Here is a 16,813-nt window from a genome sequence, read left to right on the forward strand (position 1 = left end):
TCCTGGGGGGAGATCCCAGTCCTGATCCTAGGGGGAACCCCACCCTGTCTCAGGGAGAATCCCAGAGCGGGTCCCAGGGAGATCCCAACCCTGATTCCAGGGGATCCCAGCCATGATCTGGGGGCATCCCAAACCAGTCCTGGGAGAATCCCAGCCCTGCCTCTGGGGGGTTCCCCAGCCAGCTCCTGGGGAGATCCCAGCCCCGATTCTGGGGGATCCCTGCTCTGATTCCAGAGGATCCCAGCCCAGCTCCTGGGGCGATCCCTGCCCTGATCCCAGGAAATCCCAGCCCTGATCCCAGACATGATCTGCGGGTATCCCAGCCCTGCCTCTGGGGGGTTTCCAGGCCAGTTCCTGGCGAGATCCCAGCCCTGATTCTGGGGGATCCCTGCCCTGGGTCGAGAGGATCCCAGACCCGCTCCTGGGGAGATCCCAGCTCTGATCTTGGGGAATCCTAGCCCAGCTCCCGGCCCCGCTCCTGGGCTGATCATGGCCCCGCCTCTGGGGGGATCCCGGACCAGATTCCTGGGAGATCCCGGTCCTGCTCCCGGGGGATCCAGCCCTGGTGTTGGGGGACGCCACCTCCCCTCCTGTGCTGACCCCGGACCAGATCTCGGTGGGCCCCAGTCCCTCGGGTGTCGTTGACGCCTTAAGGCCCCTCCGGGCGCGCCCTTCCCCGCGTCACCGCCCCGCTTCCGCTCAGCTGACCGGGAGGAAGGCGGAGCTTTCGCGCGACCGCGCCGCAGCAGCCAATGGGCGCGCGCGCCTCATATGACGTCATCGCGGGCGTGGGGGGGCCCGGGGCTGGGGGGCGGTAGCGGTGTCATGGCGGCGTACCCGGGGCAGGTGGGGCCGGGCCGGGGCCGGGGCCGGGGCGGGCCGGGGGGCGCGGAGTGGGGGCCGGGGCGAAGGACGAGGGGGAGCGCGGTGCCCGGCGCCGGTCTCACACCGGGCTCTGCCCCTTCCCCAGGGCTTCCCCGGTGCAGGACAGGCCCCCGGCGCGCCCCCGGCAGGGCCCTACCCCGGGGCTCCCTACGGACAGCCCCCGCCCGGGGCTCCCTACGGAGGCGGCGCGGCGCCCGGAGGACCCTACGGCCAGCCTGGCCCTTACGGCCAGCCTGGCCCTTACGGCGGGCCGCAGCCCGGGCCCTACGGAGGGGCGGCTCCCGGAGGTGAGTGGGGCCGGGGGGTCCCACCCGCGGCGGGGGGGGGGTGTTCCCCAGCCCGGTCCCGGCCTTGCTCTGTGCCGGGAGGGGTCGGCTCGGGGCTCCTCGCCCAGCTTGGCTGAATTCGCTGTATAAAGGAAATCGCAAAGTCCCAGTTTATTCTTTTAAAATCCGGCGGCGAAGGAGGAGGAGGAGCAGCAGCACAGTGCTGAAGAGGCCGCAGCCCTGAGCACCAGCAATAAACCTGCACAGCTGCGTGTCTGTCTCCCGGCGCTGCCCGGTTTATGGGGCGGCAGCCCCGTGGGTTGCTCTCCCGTCCCGAGTTACGCCCAGGCTCTGATTTACTTTCCCTTCTCTGACACCAGGTGGGACGTGCCAAGCCCTGGCCCTCGCTAACCTGTTTTCCCAGGATCCCGTGGCTGTGGAAAGCTGCTTAGAGCAGAAGTGCTGACCAACGCCTGGGCGTTGGCTGCGTCTCCATGCGCCATCCCAGGGGACGGCCCAGCCAGCAGCCCCTCTGAGGGAAGGTGAGAGCCGCTGATGGCCTCTCCCCACGCAGGTAATGCCCCCCCGGGCGTGGACCCTGAGGCCTTCTCCTGGTTCCAGTCGGTCGATGCGGATCACAGCGGGTACATCTCCGTGAAGGAGCTGAAGCAGGCGCTGGTCAACTCCAACTGGTCGACGTTCAATGATGAGACCTGTCTGCTGATGATAAGTGAGTCTGGGCTCCCCCTGCCTTCCCCCTGCCCTCTCCCTGTTTTTTATTCTGATCTCTTTGATCTGAGCCTCTGTTGGGGTGAAGCCCAGCCCAGCCTGCGTTCCCTTCTTACCTGAGCTCCCTTACCTGAGCAGCTGGCCGCTAAGGGCTCTCTGGAGTGAGAGCAGGGCAAACTGAGCAGCTCCAAGCGCCCTTTTGGTGGAGTACATGAGTCAGGGGCGCAAAATGCTGTTTGGGAGAGGAAACCCAGCTCTACGTGAGGCTGAGCAAGTCCCTGCTCCCAGAGGGCTGGGGAGCAAAAGGAGGGAGAGCTCCAGTAGCGAGCCAGAGTCACCCTGTTCCCCCTCTTGCCCCGGTATCAGGTTTTGGTGCCGTTTTCTGTGAGGCTTTTAAGGATTCAGTGATCCCAGTTGATCATAGTCCTGGTGAGGGAGGGCTTTCAGGTCTGGAGCCAGGTGCCGGGGAGCCATGGCGCAGGTCATGAGCTCTCTGGGAGTTTCTGCAGCATGTCCTTGCTCCGCTCCTCACTGCCCTGCTCCTGCTTTTTAATTGTTTCCTCCCCAGACATGTTCGATAAGACCAGGTCGGGACGTATAGATGTGTACGGCTTCTCAGCCTTGATGCGCTTCATCCAGCAGTGGAAGAATCTCTTCCAGCAGTACGACAGGGACCAATCGGGCTCCATCAGCTTCAATGAGCTCCAGCAAGGTGAGCAAGGGGCAGAGACACAAACCTGGCCCGTACCGAGCTCTCCGGGAAGCACTGTCTGGCTCTGCTAGGTGTTTGTTTCCAGCCCAGCGACTCCTCCTGGCGTCATCGCTGCAGCAGGGCTGGGTGTCTCCCACGCAGCTGGGGCACGCTGGGCTGGCTAAACCGGCCGCGGCAGAGCTGACGCTGATCCTTCTCATGGGGCAGGAGACGAGGAGCCGCAGCAGGGCTGTGGCATGAGCTTCCTTCCTTAAGGAAACCCAAAATTCCCCCTCCCCAAATGGCATGTGGCTAAAGCCTGTTTTCTGGGAGGAACTCTTGGGCGTGTGTGTCTGATGGAGAGGAAAAATGTCTGGAATTCGTGCCTTGGTTTGGTTCCTCCCTCTGGAAAGCCCTGCCCGCACACACCCGCGTCGGAAGTGGTGGGAGATGGGGGGTGTGCCAGAGCGCGGGAGGGAGGGCACAGTCGTTCTCCCTCCCGTTGGGAGGGTTTAATCTGAGTGTTTCTTGCTCCCAGCTTTCTCCCAGATGGGCTATAACCTGAGCCCCCAGTTTAGCCAGCTGCTGCTGGCCCGCTACGCCCAGCGATCCTCCAACCCCAGCATCCAGCTCGACCGCTTCATTCAGATCTGCATGCAGCTCCAGAGCACCACCGACGCCTTCCGCGAGAAGGACACGGGGCTGGTGGGCAACGTGCGGCTGAGCTACGAGGACTTCCTCACGATGGTCGTGACTCGCATGATGTGACGCCCTGGGCCGAGGGCTGCGAGCCGGCCGGGAGCTCTGCGGGGCTCCTGGGGAGCAGCAGCCGTCCTGGCCCCACGTGGGGATGTGGCCGAGCCTCCTGAAGAGTGAGTTGTTCTCCCCGAGCCGGCTTTCCAGCCTGCTCTGCCCGAGGAGCCCTGAGTCCCGCCGGGGCCCTTCCAGTTCCATGTCCCCACTCGATGGCAGTGGGTGCCTCCACGCCAAACTGGAGCCCGGCTCTGGGGCCGTGCCATGGGGTGGGACAGCCAAACCAGTAGCGAGCCTGTGCCATGCCTCCCAGGGAGCGCCTAGATCTTCCCTTGCCACACGCAAAATCATACTCAAACCCCACCTGCGCCGTCCCTCTGCTCGGCAGGATGTCTGCAGTGGAACACCCCTGTCCCGGCACGCTTTTGGGGACTCTCCGGTGACCAAGAGCTGAGCCTTCATTTGAAAAGCCGCAGTGATAGCAGAGCTCATCCTTCCTTGTCTCCCAGACAGCCCTCCCTCGCCGGGAGCGCATCCAGCCCCTCGGCTGGGCTGGAAGGGCTCCGGCTTTCCTGGGGGACCGAGCCCGTTTCTCTCCGGGCTGCTGGAACGAGCCGCGTTGCTGGATCATCGGCCTCTGGTGTTGCCAATGTCTGTTTTGAAGCCGTCTCTCTCTGCCCCAGCCAAACTCAGAAATGGTTTAGAGCTTATTTTTACAGCTTTTGAATAAAAGGCGCTGTGCACTGGTGGCTGGGTGGTTTGTGTTTGCGGAGTGGCTCACAGGGACACTGCCCTGCCCCATGTCACCCCCGCGGGGCCAGCAGCAGCTCCGGGTGCGGGGAGGGGACACCTCCTCCTCCTCTGCCTGTACCCCTGCTCTGGGCGCTGCTCCCAGGGCTCCGAACACCTTCCCCGAGCTGGGTCTTACGCATTTTGTGTCAACTGACAGAAAATAAGGTGCTGGGGTCTCCTAGCGGGGTACAAGCAGGAATGTAAAGATTTGACCAACACAAAGGTTTTCTTTCCTCTCGTTCTAAAACGATCTCCCGGTGATTGTCCTTCAGTTTGCCTTGATGAGAAATCTGGGAGATGCTTTTTGAGACGTGTTGCTACTGTATATTTGAAGGAATTTTCATGAAAGAAAATAGTTAAAAGCCGGAGTGGCTTATCTGGTGCTTTTAGGAGCAATAACCAGATGTCGGTGTTTTCCTCAGCCAAAGGCAGGACTTTTTGTTCTGGAGCAGCCCCAGTCGTTCCAGCAATGCTTCTCCTCGTCTCCCCGTCCTCTGCGGGGTCAGAGCTGCCCGGCCCCTCGCAGGGCTTTGAAGCAGAGGTGGTGGAGGTGCCCCCCCGCGGGCTGTCACCCCCCCACGGGCTGTCAGTATATATATATATATATGTATAAAAATACACAAAAAAAAATACGTAAAATGTCGACTGTGTGTATGTAGACACCCGTGTGTGTGTATACACACACACACAGTAAGACACACAACCCTGTGTACACACACCCCATGCTGCAGGTACACGCGCTGACACCCTTCTGTGTGTGTGTGTGTGTGTGTGTGTGTGTATACACACATGCAGGTACACGCACTGACACATGGGGGGGTGTAGATGTGTGTGTATGTATGTATATACACATACATACATACATGTATATATATACACACATATATGTACATATATGTATATACACACAGGGGTATATATACATGTGTATGTGTGTATATACGAATATATATTTACATATAGATGTGTGTGTATATATGTGTGTGTATATATGTATACACACATATATATGTGTATATATGTATATGTGTGCGTATATATGTGTGTGTATATACACATATATGTATATATATGTGTGTGTGTGTATATATAGGTGTATATATGTGTGTGTATATGCCAGACACAGTGTGTATATACCCATAGCACAGACACACTACCAGGTGTGTATATACACACACACTCTCTCACAGACACTGATGCTTATGTAAACACACGCCCCCCCGACACACACAGCGTAACAGTCACCCCCCGTGTACATGCACACGGACACACACCAACAGACACCCCGTGTAGCGACAGACACACACACACTAAAAGATAGTTTTGTGTGTGTGTCTATGCACACACTCTGATACACACCCTTGTGTGTATACACACACACAGAGTTTATGTACACATACCCCCCCCAACAGCCAGCATTGCGTATACAGGTGCGTTCACAGACGGGCACCAACACCCCCCCCCATGCACGTACAGCTGCACACCCTCTGTGTGCACACCCAAACACCCCCCCGGTTGTGCCTGTAGCTACATACGGACACCCTGCTCCGTGTGTACCCACAGACACTGCTCTGCAGGCACACACCCTGCTGTGCACACACACGCTCGCTGCTGCTGAGATACCTCTGGGGGGTGTGTGTGTGTGTGTGTGTGTGTGTGTGTGCGCGTGTGTGTGTGTGTGTGCGCGCGTGCTCCCACACATACACACTCTCACAGTTGCTGCTCTTGGTTGCTTTTTTTTTTTTAATATACACGGCGACAGATGCCACTGCTGCTTGTACACACAGACATTGTCACACCCCACTGCTTGTGCACACACACACACACACGTGCGCGCGCACAGGGGCTGCTGCTCATTTATAGCCACAGACACAAACAGACACTGCTGGTTAGAATATATACGCTCTAAAGGATGCTACTCTGTGTGTGCGTGTATTAAAGTATCCATACTCCCCCCCGCTGTTATTTTTATATATATATACACACACACACACAAAAGGGCACTACTCAGAGAGAGAGAGAGTGTGTGTGTGTGTATATAAAGTATACATATATATAAAAAAAATCTAGTGTGTGTGTGTGTGTATATATATATATATATAAAAATAGTATCTATAGATTCCCCCCCCCAGATGCTGCAGGGTGTGTGTGTGTGTGTGTGTGTGTGTGTGTGTGTGTGTATATATATATAGCCCCCCAGCAGACACGGCTGTTCATAACACACCCTCTCGCTCTAAAGGGCACTACCCAGAGCGAGAGCGCGTGTGTGAGCGCGCGCTGGTCAGCACAGATCCAGAGCAAAGGGCACTACTCACAGTGAGAGCGCCTGTGTACAGAAAAACAGTATGTATATGCCCCCCCCCAACAGACACTGCTGTTTATAATATATACACACTAAAGGGCACTATTCTCTCTGTGTGTGTATATAAAAAAATAGTATATGTATATAAAAATAGTGTGTGTGTGTGTGTGTGTGTATATATATACACACACACCCCCCCCAACAGACACGGCTGTATATATGTGTATGTATATACACACACAGTGGTCTCTGTGTGCGTGTACGTACATATATATTTTATATATATATACATACATATAAAAAAAATCAAATAGTGTGTATATATACAAACACACACCCCCCCAACAGACACGGTTGTCTCTACGCCTATGTAGGTACGTATGTACACACACTCTCTAACATACATACACTGCTGTTTACTCTCACACACCGCCCCCCCCCACTGTGTTTGTTGGGGGTGGGTGTGTGTGGGTGTGTGTGTGTGTGTGTGTGTGAACAGCCTCTGTCGGTGAATGTGTGTATGAAACCACAGTGGGGGGGTGACAGAGTAAACAGTGGCGGGGGGGTGTATGTGTGAGAGAGTAACCAGCAGTGTATGTATATATGTCTGTGTGTGACAGAGTAAACAGCAGTGTATATGTGTATATATATATATATGTATATATATGTGTGAGTGTGTGACGGAGTAACCAGCAGTGTATGTATATATATGTGTGTGTATATATGTGTGTGTGAGTAACCAGCAGTGTATGTGTATATATATGTGTGTGTGTATATACGTGTGTTTGTGAGTAACCAGCAGTGTATGTGTATACATGTGTGTATGTGTGTATATATATGTGCGTGAGTAACCAGCAGTGTATGTGTGTATATGTGTGTGTGTATATATGTGTGTGTGCGAGTAACCAGCAGTACGTGTATATTTGTGTGTGCAGGTGCGGACTGTCACCACCAGGTGGCGCCCCACTCCACACCGCGCGTGCGCCCGCCCGGGATGGGGGGGACGGGACCCCGGGGGGGCGCCCCGACCCGGCGAGGGGGGGGGGGGGCGGAAAAAGGAGAGGCGAGGCAATAAATAAATAAAACTTTAAAAAGCAATAATCTCCCCCCAACGGGCCCGCTCAGCTCTGCCCCCCCTCCCGCGACCCCGCTGCGCTGGCACGGCTGGCTGCCGTGGCACTACGGGCTGTGGGGTGGCACTGGGGGCTGTGGGGTGGCACTCCTGGGTGTGGGGGGGCCGTGGTGACACACCTGGGATGCAGCGGCACATCTGGCTGGTGGGTGGCTGCGGTGGCACACCTGGGATGCAGTGGCACTAGGGGCTGGAGGGTGGCACTAGGGGCTGCGGGGTGGCTGTGGTGGCACTCCTGGCTGTGGGGTGGCACTCGGGGCTGTGGGGTGGCTGTGGTGGCACTATGGGCTGTGGGTGGCTGTCATGGCGTGCCTGGCTGCGGCAGCACTCCAGGCTGTGGGTGGCTGCAGTGGCATTCCTGGCTTTGGTGACACTCGTGGCCAGCGTGGCCGATGTGGCTGTGCGTGTCCGTGGCGGGTCCCGCGCTGGCCGCCGGAGCTGGCCGCGGGCCAGCAGGGCCGGAAGGCGCACAATGAGCGGGGCCTTATCTCGCCCCACAGCCCTTCCCGCGGCCACGGCTGCGTGTCCCCCCCGCTCAGGACGGGGCAGGAGGGGGGCCAGCAGGGCCACACGTGTCACCCCCCTCAACGCCACGCAGAGCTGGTGAAGCAAGAGACCCTTCAATAAACTTCAGTCAGTTTATTTACAAATAATAAAAAGCAAAATAAATACAAAAAGTCTTAAAAATACAGCCCTGGCAGGGAAAAGGGGCAGGGGGAGCCGGGCTGTGCTGCTGTGTGGTCCCCAATTGTGGCCCCACGGGGACAGGGACAACGTGGGGCTGAGCCCTCCCCGTCCCCACCGTCCCCACGGGGGGGGGTGGCAGGGGCCGTAGCACCATAGGGACAGGCAAGGGGGGACGGTAGGGACCCCATCCCCAGTTGGCAACACCCAGCCTCGGGGCAACAGACGAACCTCCCCCCCCGGGCACTGCTGGCTTGTTTCACCCCCCCAGGGCTGGGGGGCTGCGCGGGGCGAGGGGAGCAGATATGGGGTGCAGGAGCCACGAGGGTCCCGCTGGGCTGCTCCCCCAGCCCCATGGCCGCCGGCGCTGGGAGGAGGGGGGGTGAAGCTGCCATGGCGGGGGGCAGCTGCCTTTAAAGAGCCCCTGGCTGCCACCGCAGCCCAGCCGAGCCTGGGGCGGGGGGATTAGTGGGCAAATCCCACGGGATGAGGGACGGGCCCCCCCGGGGCACCCCCGTCCACACGCGCCACTGCACCCAGCCGCCGCGTCAGCACAGCGGGGACACACGGCCCCCGGGGAGGGGGACCCAGGCGACAGTCCCATCCCCCTGCCCGGGTGCCCCCAGGAGGGGACGGAGGGGCTGCGGTGCTGGGCAGGGCCATCGTGGGGGACAAGGACATCTGCGGGGCTGGGGAGCCCCGGCGTGGCGGGGGGGGGGGCTGTGGCAGCGAGGCGCTCACTTGTGGGGCATGTCCTCCATGCTGACGCGGCCCCAGACGCCCACCACGAAGGTCTCCACCTCGCACTCGTTGACGCCGCGGGCGATGCGGAAATGGCCGCCCTCGCCCCACGCCGTGCCCCAGGAGTTGGCCGCGGTCTGCGGAGGGGACAGGGGACATGGCTCAGCACCGGGTGACCCAGCTGAAAACCGCCCCCCACCACCACCCCATCCCTGAGCTGGATCCCACCCTGGGCACAGGAAAGCAGCGCTTCCACCCCCCCACCCCCCCTCAATGACTTGAGCCCCAACAAACTCGTGACACCCGCCGACACTCACCCAGTACTTTTGGGTCTGGCCGTCAGGCAGCTGCTCTTCTCCCCACCTGCGGTGGAAGGGCAGGGCAGTGAGTGGGGGGGTCCCAGGGCACCCCCTCAGGCTGCACCCCGTTCTGCGGGCATCACCCCAGCGTGCATGGCGGTAGGGGGGTGCTGCGTTGACCCCCGCGCGTTTCCTGGCCAGGCCGAGGAATTTACGTCCGCTCCCGAAATACAGGCAGGTATATTTAGCCACGGGGAGGAGGAAGGAAGCCACCGGCACGGCGCAGCCGGCCCTGCTCCCCTCCTCGGGCTCTGCACCTCCAACCTGCCCCTCGCCGGGGGGGGGCTGAGCACTGCACGCTCGTGTCACTTGTGGCCACAGCCCCCACGCAAACATTTTCTGCCCCGGCAGGGCTCCCCCGCTTGGCGTCCTGCACCCTCTGTCCCCCCCCCCCTCCCCGGCTTCCTCTCCCTGCCCAGAGGAAGGGGACGCCTTTCCTCCCTCGAATAAAACATTTCTCCTGCCCAGAGCGGGGCTCTCCGTACCCCCACGCCCCCAACGCCACCCCCCACCTACCCGGTGATTTTGACCGAGTGGGTCCCGTGTCTCCGGTGCTTCGGCCCCTTCCCTTCGGCCACGGGCGTGTGCCGATAGATCCCGCTCTTGTACATGAAGAAATCCTCGTGCACCTCCAGGATGGCTGCAGGCAGGGGGAGAGGGGCTGGGGACGCTGCGGGGGACCGAGCTCACGGGTCCCCCCAGGGTGGAGGATACGGGCACCGGGGACACAGGGCATCGCCCGGGCGGAGGGAAGGCGGCAGCCGGATCCTCCCCCAGGCGATGTGACAAGAACTCGGAGGAGGATTAAAAAAAAATTGAAGTAAACCAAAACCAACTGCCGAGACGGGGATTAAATCTCCGGAGTTAATGAGCAACAAGTGCCCAGGGGGGGTGGGCAGCGTGACGGGCACCCTGGGGCCCGGGGGAGCACGACGCTGCCTGGGCAGCGGATAAACATTAATCGGGGAGAGCAGCCGAGGGGGGGGTCCTGCTCCCACCCCGTCCCCCCGAGCCGTTGCAGCAGCCAGCTTCGGGGGTGCCCAGGCCACTCCCTACCTTGCACGGGGCCGTTCTCCAGCAGCTCCTTCATGATCTCCTTCTCCTGCAAGCACAGAGCCGGCTGGGACCGGGGCCGGGACCCCCGGCACCGCCCTCCCCACCCCCCCAGGACGAAGGGGTTTCGGCACCCAGGGGTGGGTGCTGTGGAGATGCCAGGTGGAGGAGCAGCTCCCCTGGGGGTTCGGCGGCAGGTTGTGGTTTTGTTTTTTTTTCCCCCAGCTTCATTTCCAAACTTGGCTTTCCCAGGCAAAACCACCCCGAGCCGAGCCCCTTCCCGCTCCCCACACCAAACGGCTCCTGCGTCGCCCACGCCGGCGGCTCTGCCCGGCCCGGCCCCGTCCCACGGGCACTCACGCTGGAGGAGAGGCGGTAGGCGGGGGTGGACTGGTAGATCTCGTTGGCGTGGGTCTGGGGGTTGGGGCAACGCGCCGTGGCTTGCCGCTTGCCCCTGCCCGCGGAGCGGCTGTGCATCATGCAGGGCTGTGCCGCCGGCTGGCTCTCCTGGCTGGTGAAGGGGTAGCACTCGTCCGTCACCACCCTGGGCAGAGGGACAAGGACATGAGGAGGGGAAGGACCACCTGGCGCCAGCCCCGCTCCCATCCCCATCCCCAAACCCCGCTCTCCAGCCCCACTTGGTCCCCACATCCCTGGGGACGGGATGCACACAGGGCACCGAGGTGACGATCCCGGGCTGTCCCCAGGTAACCAGAGCCCTTACCCCACCCCAGCCTTTGCCCCCCGCCATCTCGTCCCCACTCACCCTCGCCTGCGGAGGTACCACCAGGCACCGTCCAGCCGGCCCCCGCTGCAGCCCCGCTGGTTGCGGGTGTCACAGGAGAGGAGGTTTTGGGGTGACAGGGCAGGTGTCATGTGTCCCATGGAGTGGATGGAGATGCGGTCCGAGGCGACGGCTGGGAGCGAGCAGGGGGTCAGGGAGCGGGGGCTGCTCCCCCGGGTCCTGCCCCCTTCCCCAGCCCCATGGCGGCAGGTTTAGTCCCTGTCCCCACCGGCCACCCCGTCCCGTCCCGTCTCACCTGCCGTGGAGAAGGCCCAGGAACCAGCGCAGTTGCCCTGGTCCAGGGGCTCGTGGATCATCCCGGGCCACTTGGCGGCTGCGTCAAAGTGGCGGGGCAGCACCTCGTTGGAGTCCATGTTCATCTGCGGCGGCAGAGCCGAGGCATGAGGGGTGCTCAGTACACGGGGATCCCCCCGGGCTCCTTCCCCCCGCCCGCAGCAGCCCATCCCCAGCAGCTCCCGGGGCATCCTCGGTCCCCAGGCAGCGTTAGCATCCCCCAGCCCCAGTGCAGGACCCCCAGGATGGGGACACCCGTAGCCCTGGCTGCGCGTGACCAGGATTTGGGCGTCCCCTTGTCACAGAGGAGTGAGATCCCTCAACACTCCCGAAATTTGGGATCCTCAGCTCTGGCATTCCTGCACAGACGGCACCAAGTGCGTGGTCTCGGACCCCAGGGCACTGCCGGGTGCCTTGCGTCCCTCATTGTGGCCTCTGGCCGGCTCTCGCCCAGCCACTGACTCACGCCCAGCCTTTCCGCTCCGGGGGGGACACGGTGCCCCGGCCGCGCACAGCTCAGCCTTCCTGGGGAGGACGCGGCTGCGGCACCCGCCTTATCCCAGCGCAGGAAGCGCCACTAAAATTAAACCTCGCCAGGAGTCAAGGCCACGGCGCTGGGCGTGCACCGCACGCGACGCTCGCTGCCCGCCAGCACCCATGGGATCCCCGGCCGCCACCCCCACCCCGAATGGGGAGGAGGGGTTAGGGTGCAGGCACCCCGCTGGCAACGCGCTGGCGGCTCTGCCGACTCAGCAGCTGCGGGGCCGGCTTTCCGATGGGAAACCGCCACGGAGGAGCGGGGTCTAAAACAACACTGGAAGCCCGGGGATTGTCAGGGGGAATTTGCTGAGCTGCTGTCTCCAAACACAAGGGCTGCCCGCAGCACCCACCCTTCCCTGCCTCCCCGGGGGTGCAGAGCCCCTTCCCAGGGACGGGGACACTGCGGGGCCATCACTAGCCAAAGGGGATGGCGAATCATTGGGTCAAGCCATGGGACGGGGAGGCTCAACCCTTGGCGTGCCTCAGTTTCCCCCTTGCATCCGCGGTGACTCACGTGCATCTCGTTCATGTTCATGACGGTGGGAGAGGGTCGGAAGGTGCCCAGGCGGTGCCGGATCCCGTCCTCCAGCGTCATGCCCCAAAACTGGCTGTAGTTGGCGGCTCTCCAGCTGCACGGGAGGAGGGGGCACGGGTCAGGGGTGCCCCGAAAAGCACCGAGGGGTGAAGTATCCCTCCCCCATCCTCCCGGTGCCCGCTCCTTACCCGTAATTGCCCCTGTTGACAGCGTCGATCAGCTCCCCGTCCATCAGGCAGGCATGGTCCTCGCACTGCCACTGCCCGCCGGGGCCGCAGGTGCTGCGGGGGGGGAACGGCACCAGAGGGGACAGTCAGCCAGGGAGGGACAGTGTCCCCTGTCCCCCCACAGCCAGGGACCCGCTGCCCTTGTGGGCAGCCAGTGAGGGGCCGGGGCTGCTTCTGCACCGTGGTCTGGGGGACAGGCTGCGGCTCAGCTCCTCGGGACGGGGTGAAGCCAGGCCAGGAGCCGGCGGGCAGCCCTCTGCGTGGCCCTGGGGGCTGTCCCCCCCCGCCCCGGTCCCTGCAGGAGCCCGGAGGGCAGACAGAGCATGGGACAGAAAATCAGCTGAAAAGCAGCCAGGCCTGCAGACATCAGAGCAGGACTTGGACGCCAGCCCGGGGAGGGGATTCGGGGCTGGCTGTCCCCCCCCCGGGGTGAGCCGCTCCGGCCACGTTAGCCAGGAGCCCTGTGGCACCCATGGGAGACCCGGAGCAGGGGGTGGCTGGGGGGGATGTGCCGGGTCCGGGTCTCCCTGGGGAGCCCTGGGCTGTGCTCCCCCCGCACGGCGAGCAATGCTTGGCATGTTCCCTCCCGCCGCCCGCCCAGCTCCCGCCACGCTCTTCCCTTTTAAGGAACCCTGCGAGGCCAGAGCCGTGTCCCGCCAGCGCGGCCCCCATCCCGCCCATGGCACCTGCACCCCCGGCACTCGCCCCGTCCCCATCCCCGCGCGCTGCCGACCCCGCATCTGGCTGTTAACTGCTCGGGGGGTCCCGCGGGTGCAGCCAGCTGGGTGCCCACAGCAGCTCCCGCCGCTGCACCCATTTGCCCCCCAGACTCCATGGGAGCCGGGCAGGGATGAGGTTCAGGGTGAAGGGCTGCCGGAATCACGGGTCTCCGGGCGCCAAGTGCGGGGGAGGAGGGTTTTGGCAGAAGAGCCTTGGCCCCCGAGGGCCAGCACTGTTGGGAAGGGATGCTTTCCCAGTAACAGGGACCAGTCATCTGAGTGCACGGCTGGGGGACATCAATGTCCCCCCGGGGCTTGGGGACAGCCACATGGCTCCGCGCTGCAGTCCTAGAGAAATGCCAGGCACCATCGAGGCTTTGGGGGTGGGGGGGTCGGGCTGGCTTTTCACCTCCAGCTCCAGCACACACGCCTGCACACACATGCACACACACGTGCTCATGCCCTCGCACACGCCCCAGACGGAGCCTTTGATTTCTCTTATCTGCCAGCCAGCCCTGCTGTGTTTATTCCTTGTCTACGGGCAGATCTGTGCCCGCAGGTTCCCCAGTCCCCCCCACCTCCAGGATGCCATTAATACCACTGCAGCCGTTTGCAGATAAGCCCCGCGCTGCTCGCTAACGCACACAGCGAGCTCCTGGCGCGCACCGCAGACGGGCTGCGCGCACCCCAGCCGTCTGCGCGGACGGGCTCCGGCCGCCTGGCACGGAGCCGTGGCGGCTGCCAGCGGCAGACACGTCCCGTCAGGCTCGGGCAAGCTGGGCTTGGACTGGCGTGGCCAAAAAAACCCCGGCAGCAGCAGGCCCGCGCCGGCAGCCCGCAGCCAGCCCGGCGGAGCGAGCGGCTCCCACAAAGGCATGCGTCGAAACTTGGGAGCGGCTCAAGGCCCCGGGCTCCGAATATGCCAGAGCAAAGGCATTTGGCAGCGCCCCCCCCCCCCTCCCCCCGCCACCCAGCTCGGGCCCCCTGCTCTGGCTGCCGGGCAGCCCCCGGTGCCCACAGGCTTCCCAACGCCCTCGCATGCCGGCGCCAAGCCGGCGGTGTCCGCATGGCAGCAAAAGCATGGAGGCACTCACCACAGGTTGCAGTTCTCCCGGTACGTGGCTCCGGTGGGGAAGTTGCGGCCGGCGCGGGCACAGCCTGGATGGGAAAGGGGAGAGCCTTGGTGAGTGCCTGGGTGCATTGGGGGTCCCACCCGCACCCCCATGGCTCCAGAGAGGGGAATACCAGGGGCAAATAAATAAATCCTTAAAGCCAGGCGGTTGCCCAGCTGCACCTCGGCACCTCCAGCCCTGCGATGGGGAGCAGCTCGTGCCCCACGGCGCGGGGTGGCTCAGTGCTGGGAGGGTTAAACGTGGGGCTGCCGAGCAGAGCGGGCCTCGCACGCATGGCCTGGCGGGACGGGGATAAAGGGGCCAGTTGTACCCGGGAGCTGGCTCTGCTCTCCAGGGACTTCTTAGAGAGCCTTGTGCTGCGTGGTGGGGGCTGCCCGTGCCCCCTGCTCGCCCCCATCCGCCCCAGCTGCCGGGGGGGTTAACTCAGGGCCAGCATCTGCCTGCCCCAGACATGACCGGAGAAGCCGGGATGGAGCACCATCCACCCCAGCTCTGCCCCACAGGTACGCGCCGCTGGAGCTGCCCCTCTGCCGTGGGGAGGCGCAGGGGACGGGCTGCGGGGCCACAGGCGGCTCCCAGCCCCGTTTCAAGGAGCCTGGCCCCCACCCAGACCTTTTGCCCGAGTTTCCACAGCCCCGAGGGGTCCAGAGCGGCTCTGTAGCGAGGGCAGGGCTGTCGGGTGCCGTGTCCGGCTGCATCCATTACCCGGAGGGGCACCAGTGGCACCCACAGCACATTGGGCACCCCCGGACCCCTGCCTGGCTGGGCGGGGGGCTGCCTCACCTGGGGCTTTGGGGAAGGGGGCCGGGATGCCCAGGCAGTACTCCCAGAAGTCGGGGCAGCAGTCGGAGACGGTGCGGTTGCAGAAGAGGTCGCAGTAGCAGAGGGTGTCGTGGTAGGGCACGGTGCAGCCGTCGTCGCGGCCGTGGCAGCAGACGTCCCCTCGCTGGCAGTAGGACCCGCCGGCATCGTAGACCCCGTGCTCGTACAAGCCGGGGGCCAGCTCCCGGCGGGTGCGTACCCGAGAAGCCCGGGCCGCCTGGGCCAGCAGCCAGAGGCCGAGCAGGGCCCGCAGCAGGCGCATGTTGCCGGCAATCTCCCCTGACCTGCAGCCGCTGCGGAGGGAGGGCAGTAAGCGGACGGGGGGCAGCCGGGGGTCCCAGGGGCACAGGGCAAGCTCCTCACCCTCCGCCAGCCCCATCCCACCCCGGCCAGCCCCCAGCACGCCGAGCCCCCTCCCGGGACACCTGGCCCCCTCCCTGTCCTCCCCCGGGACGCTCAAAGTCTTCAGGTTCCTTAACTCCCCTTGCCCCGACCCCGGCTGTGGGGAACCGCAGCACGACGCCCCAAAGCACCGGTTCCCCCCTGGCTGCCCACTCCCCGGGCACCCACACCTTAACCCCCCCACTCCACAAGCAAAACCCCAGCGGGACGGGGCTCCCCAGGGCACCCGGGGGGGGCTGCCCGGGCCCCCGCCCCGGCGCCGGTCCCAGCCCCGCTCCCCGCCGCCGCGGAGGCGCGGGCGGTGCGATGAGCTCTCAGTTCTCAGCCCCTGGGGTCGGGGAGGACGCTGGGGACCCCGGGAGTGGGGCGGGGGGGGGGCCTGTTCGGGGAACCCCCGGGGCACGACCCCCTCCCGTCCCCGCTGCCCCGTACCTGCCGCGCCCGCCGCTCCGCGCCGCCGCCGAGCGCCTCCTCCGCCCCCGCCGCTCCTTATAGCCGCGCCCCGGCCGGGGGGGCGCGGGGAGGTGCCGGGGGCAGCCGCGCTCCGGCCGGGCGGAGCGGAGCCCAGCGGGGCGGGGGTCGACACCGGGGCTCCCTCGGGGCGGGCGGGAGGGAGGGAGACCCGTGGTCCCGCCGTCCCCGGGCTCCCTGGCGGCACCGCCTCCCCCCCGGGGCCGGGGATCCCTCCGGCTCCCCGAGCCCCCCCACCTTGTGGCCGCGCAAACTGGGGGGGCTCGGCAGCCCTGCCAGCACCCCCCGCTCCATCCAGGGGGTTCCCGCTGCTGCCCGGGGCAGGGTGTGGGGAAGGGAGGAGAGGAAGGGGGGGGGAGCTGCATGACTCCCCTCTCCCAGCCCCCCAGCTGCAGTGTGGGGAGCTGGATGCGAGGAAGGGACATCCCATCACAGCCCAGAAAGCGGAGCCACAGTCACTTGGAGTCGGCCCCATGTCCCCGCTGCCAGCGCCAGTGTC

General features: G+C 63.8%; 2 protein-coding genes across 3 annotated transcripts; one reads left to right on the plus strand and one right to left on the minus strand.

Moving 5' to 3' along the window:
• Window positions 1-762: 762 nt before the first annotated feature.
• PEF1 (penta-EF-hand domain containing 1) lies at window positions 763-4,072 on the plus strand. Of its 2 annotated transcripts, none has more exons than XM_054223931.1 (5): window positions 763-846; window positions 971-1,172; window positions 1,532-1,881; window positions 2,449-2,592; window positions 3,110-4,072. In XM_054223931.1, the coding sequence occupies exons 3-5, from the start codon at window positions 1,707-1,709 to the stop codon at window positions 3,337-3,339; spliced, it is 549 nt and encodes a 182-aa protein (XP_054079906.1). In that variant the 5' UTR covers window positions 763-846; window positions 971-1,172; window positions 1,532-1,706; the 3' UTR covers window positions 3,340-4,072. The 2 variants fall into 2 exon arrangements, with proteins under 2 accessions (XP_054079906.1, XP_054079905.1); XM_054223930.1 differs by having other exon boundaries at window positions 769-846; window positions 1,726-1,881.
• A 4,684-nt stretch (window positions 4,073-8,756) lies between these two features.
• TINAGL1 (tubulointerstitial nephritis antigen like 1) lies at window positions 8,757-16,368 on the minus strand. The gene is made up of 12 exons (XM_054223858.1): window positions 16,276-16,368; window positions 15,403-15,734; window positions 14,581-14,644; window positions 12,729-12,821; window positions 12,520-12,634; window positions 11,428-11,551; window positions 11,154-11,304; window positions 10,748-10,931; window positions 10,391-10,436; window positions 9,851-9,974; window positions 9,293-9,338; window positions 8,757-9,112 (listed from the first exon to the last, which is right to left on the minus strand). The coding sequence occupies exons 2-12, from the start codon at window positions 15,701-15,703 to the stop codon at window positions 8,972-8,974; spliced, it is 1,389 nt and encodes a 462-aa protein (XP_054079833.1). The 5' UTR covers window positions 15,704-15,734; window positions 16,276-16,368; the 3' UTR covers window positions 8,757-8,971.
• Window positions 16,369-16,813: the final 445 nt, after the last annotated feature.

Source organism: Rissa tridactyla, chromosome 18 (genome assembly GCF_028500815.1).
Source record: "Rissa tridactyla isolate bRisTri1 chromosome 18, bRisTri1.patW.cur.20221130, whole genome shotgun sequence".
NCBI lineage: Eukaryota > Metazoa > Chordata > Aves > Charadriiformes > Laridae > Rissa > Rissa tridactyla.

Excerpts from the sequence above, each read along its gene's own strand:
- PEF1 (XM_054223930.1), top strand. The coding sequence starts at position 772 with ATGACGTCATCGCGGGCGTGGGGGGGCCCGGGGCTGGGGGGCGGTAGC. Across the intron at positions 1,882-2,448 it reads GACCTGTCTGCTGATGATAA|ACATGTTCGATAAGACCAGG; the intron begins GTGAGTCTGGGC and ends TTTCCTCCCCAG. Across the intron at positions 2,593-3,109 it reads CTTCAATGAGCTCCAGCAAG|CTTTCTCCCAGATGGGCTAT; the intron begins GTGAGCAAGGGG and ends TCTTGCTCCCAG.
- TINAGL1 (XM_054223858.1), bottom strand. The coding sequence starts at position 15,703 with ATGCGCCTGCTGCGGGCCCTGCTCGGCCTCTGGCTGCTGGCCCAGGCG. Across the intron at positions 12,822-14,580 it reads CGGGAGAACTGCAACCTGTG|CACCTGCGGCCCCGGCGGGC; the intron begins GTGAGTGCCTCC and ends CCCCCCCCGCAG. Across the intron at positions 11,552-12,519 it reads TGAACATGAACGAGATGCAC|ATGAACATGGACTCCAACGA; the intron begins GTGAGTCACCGC and ends CTGCCGCCGCAG.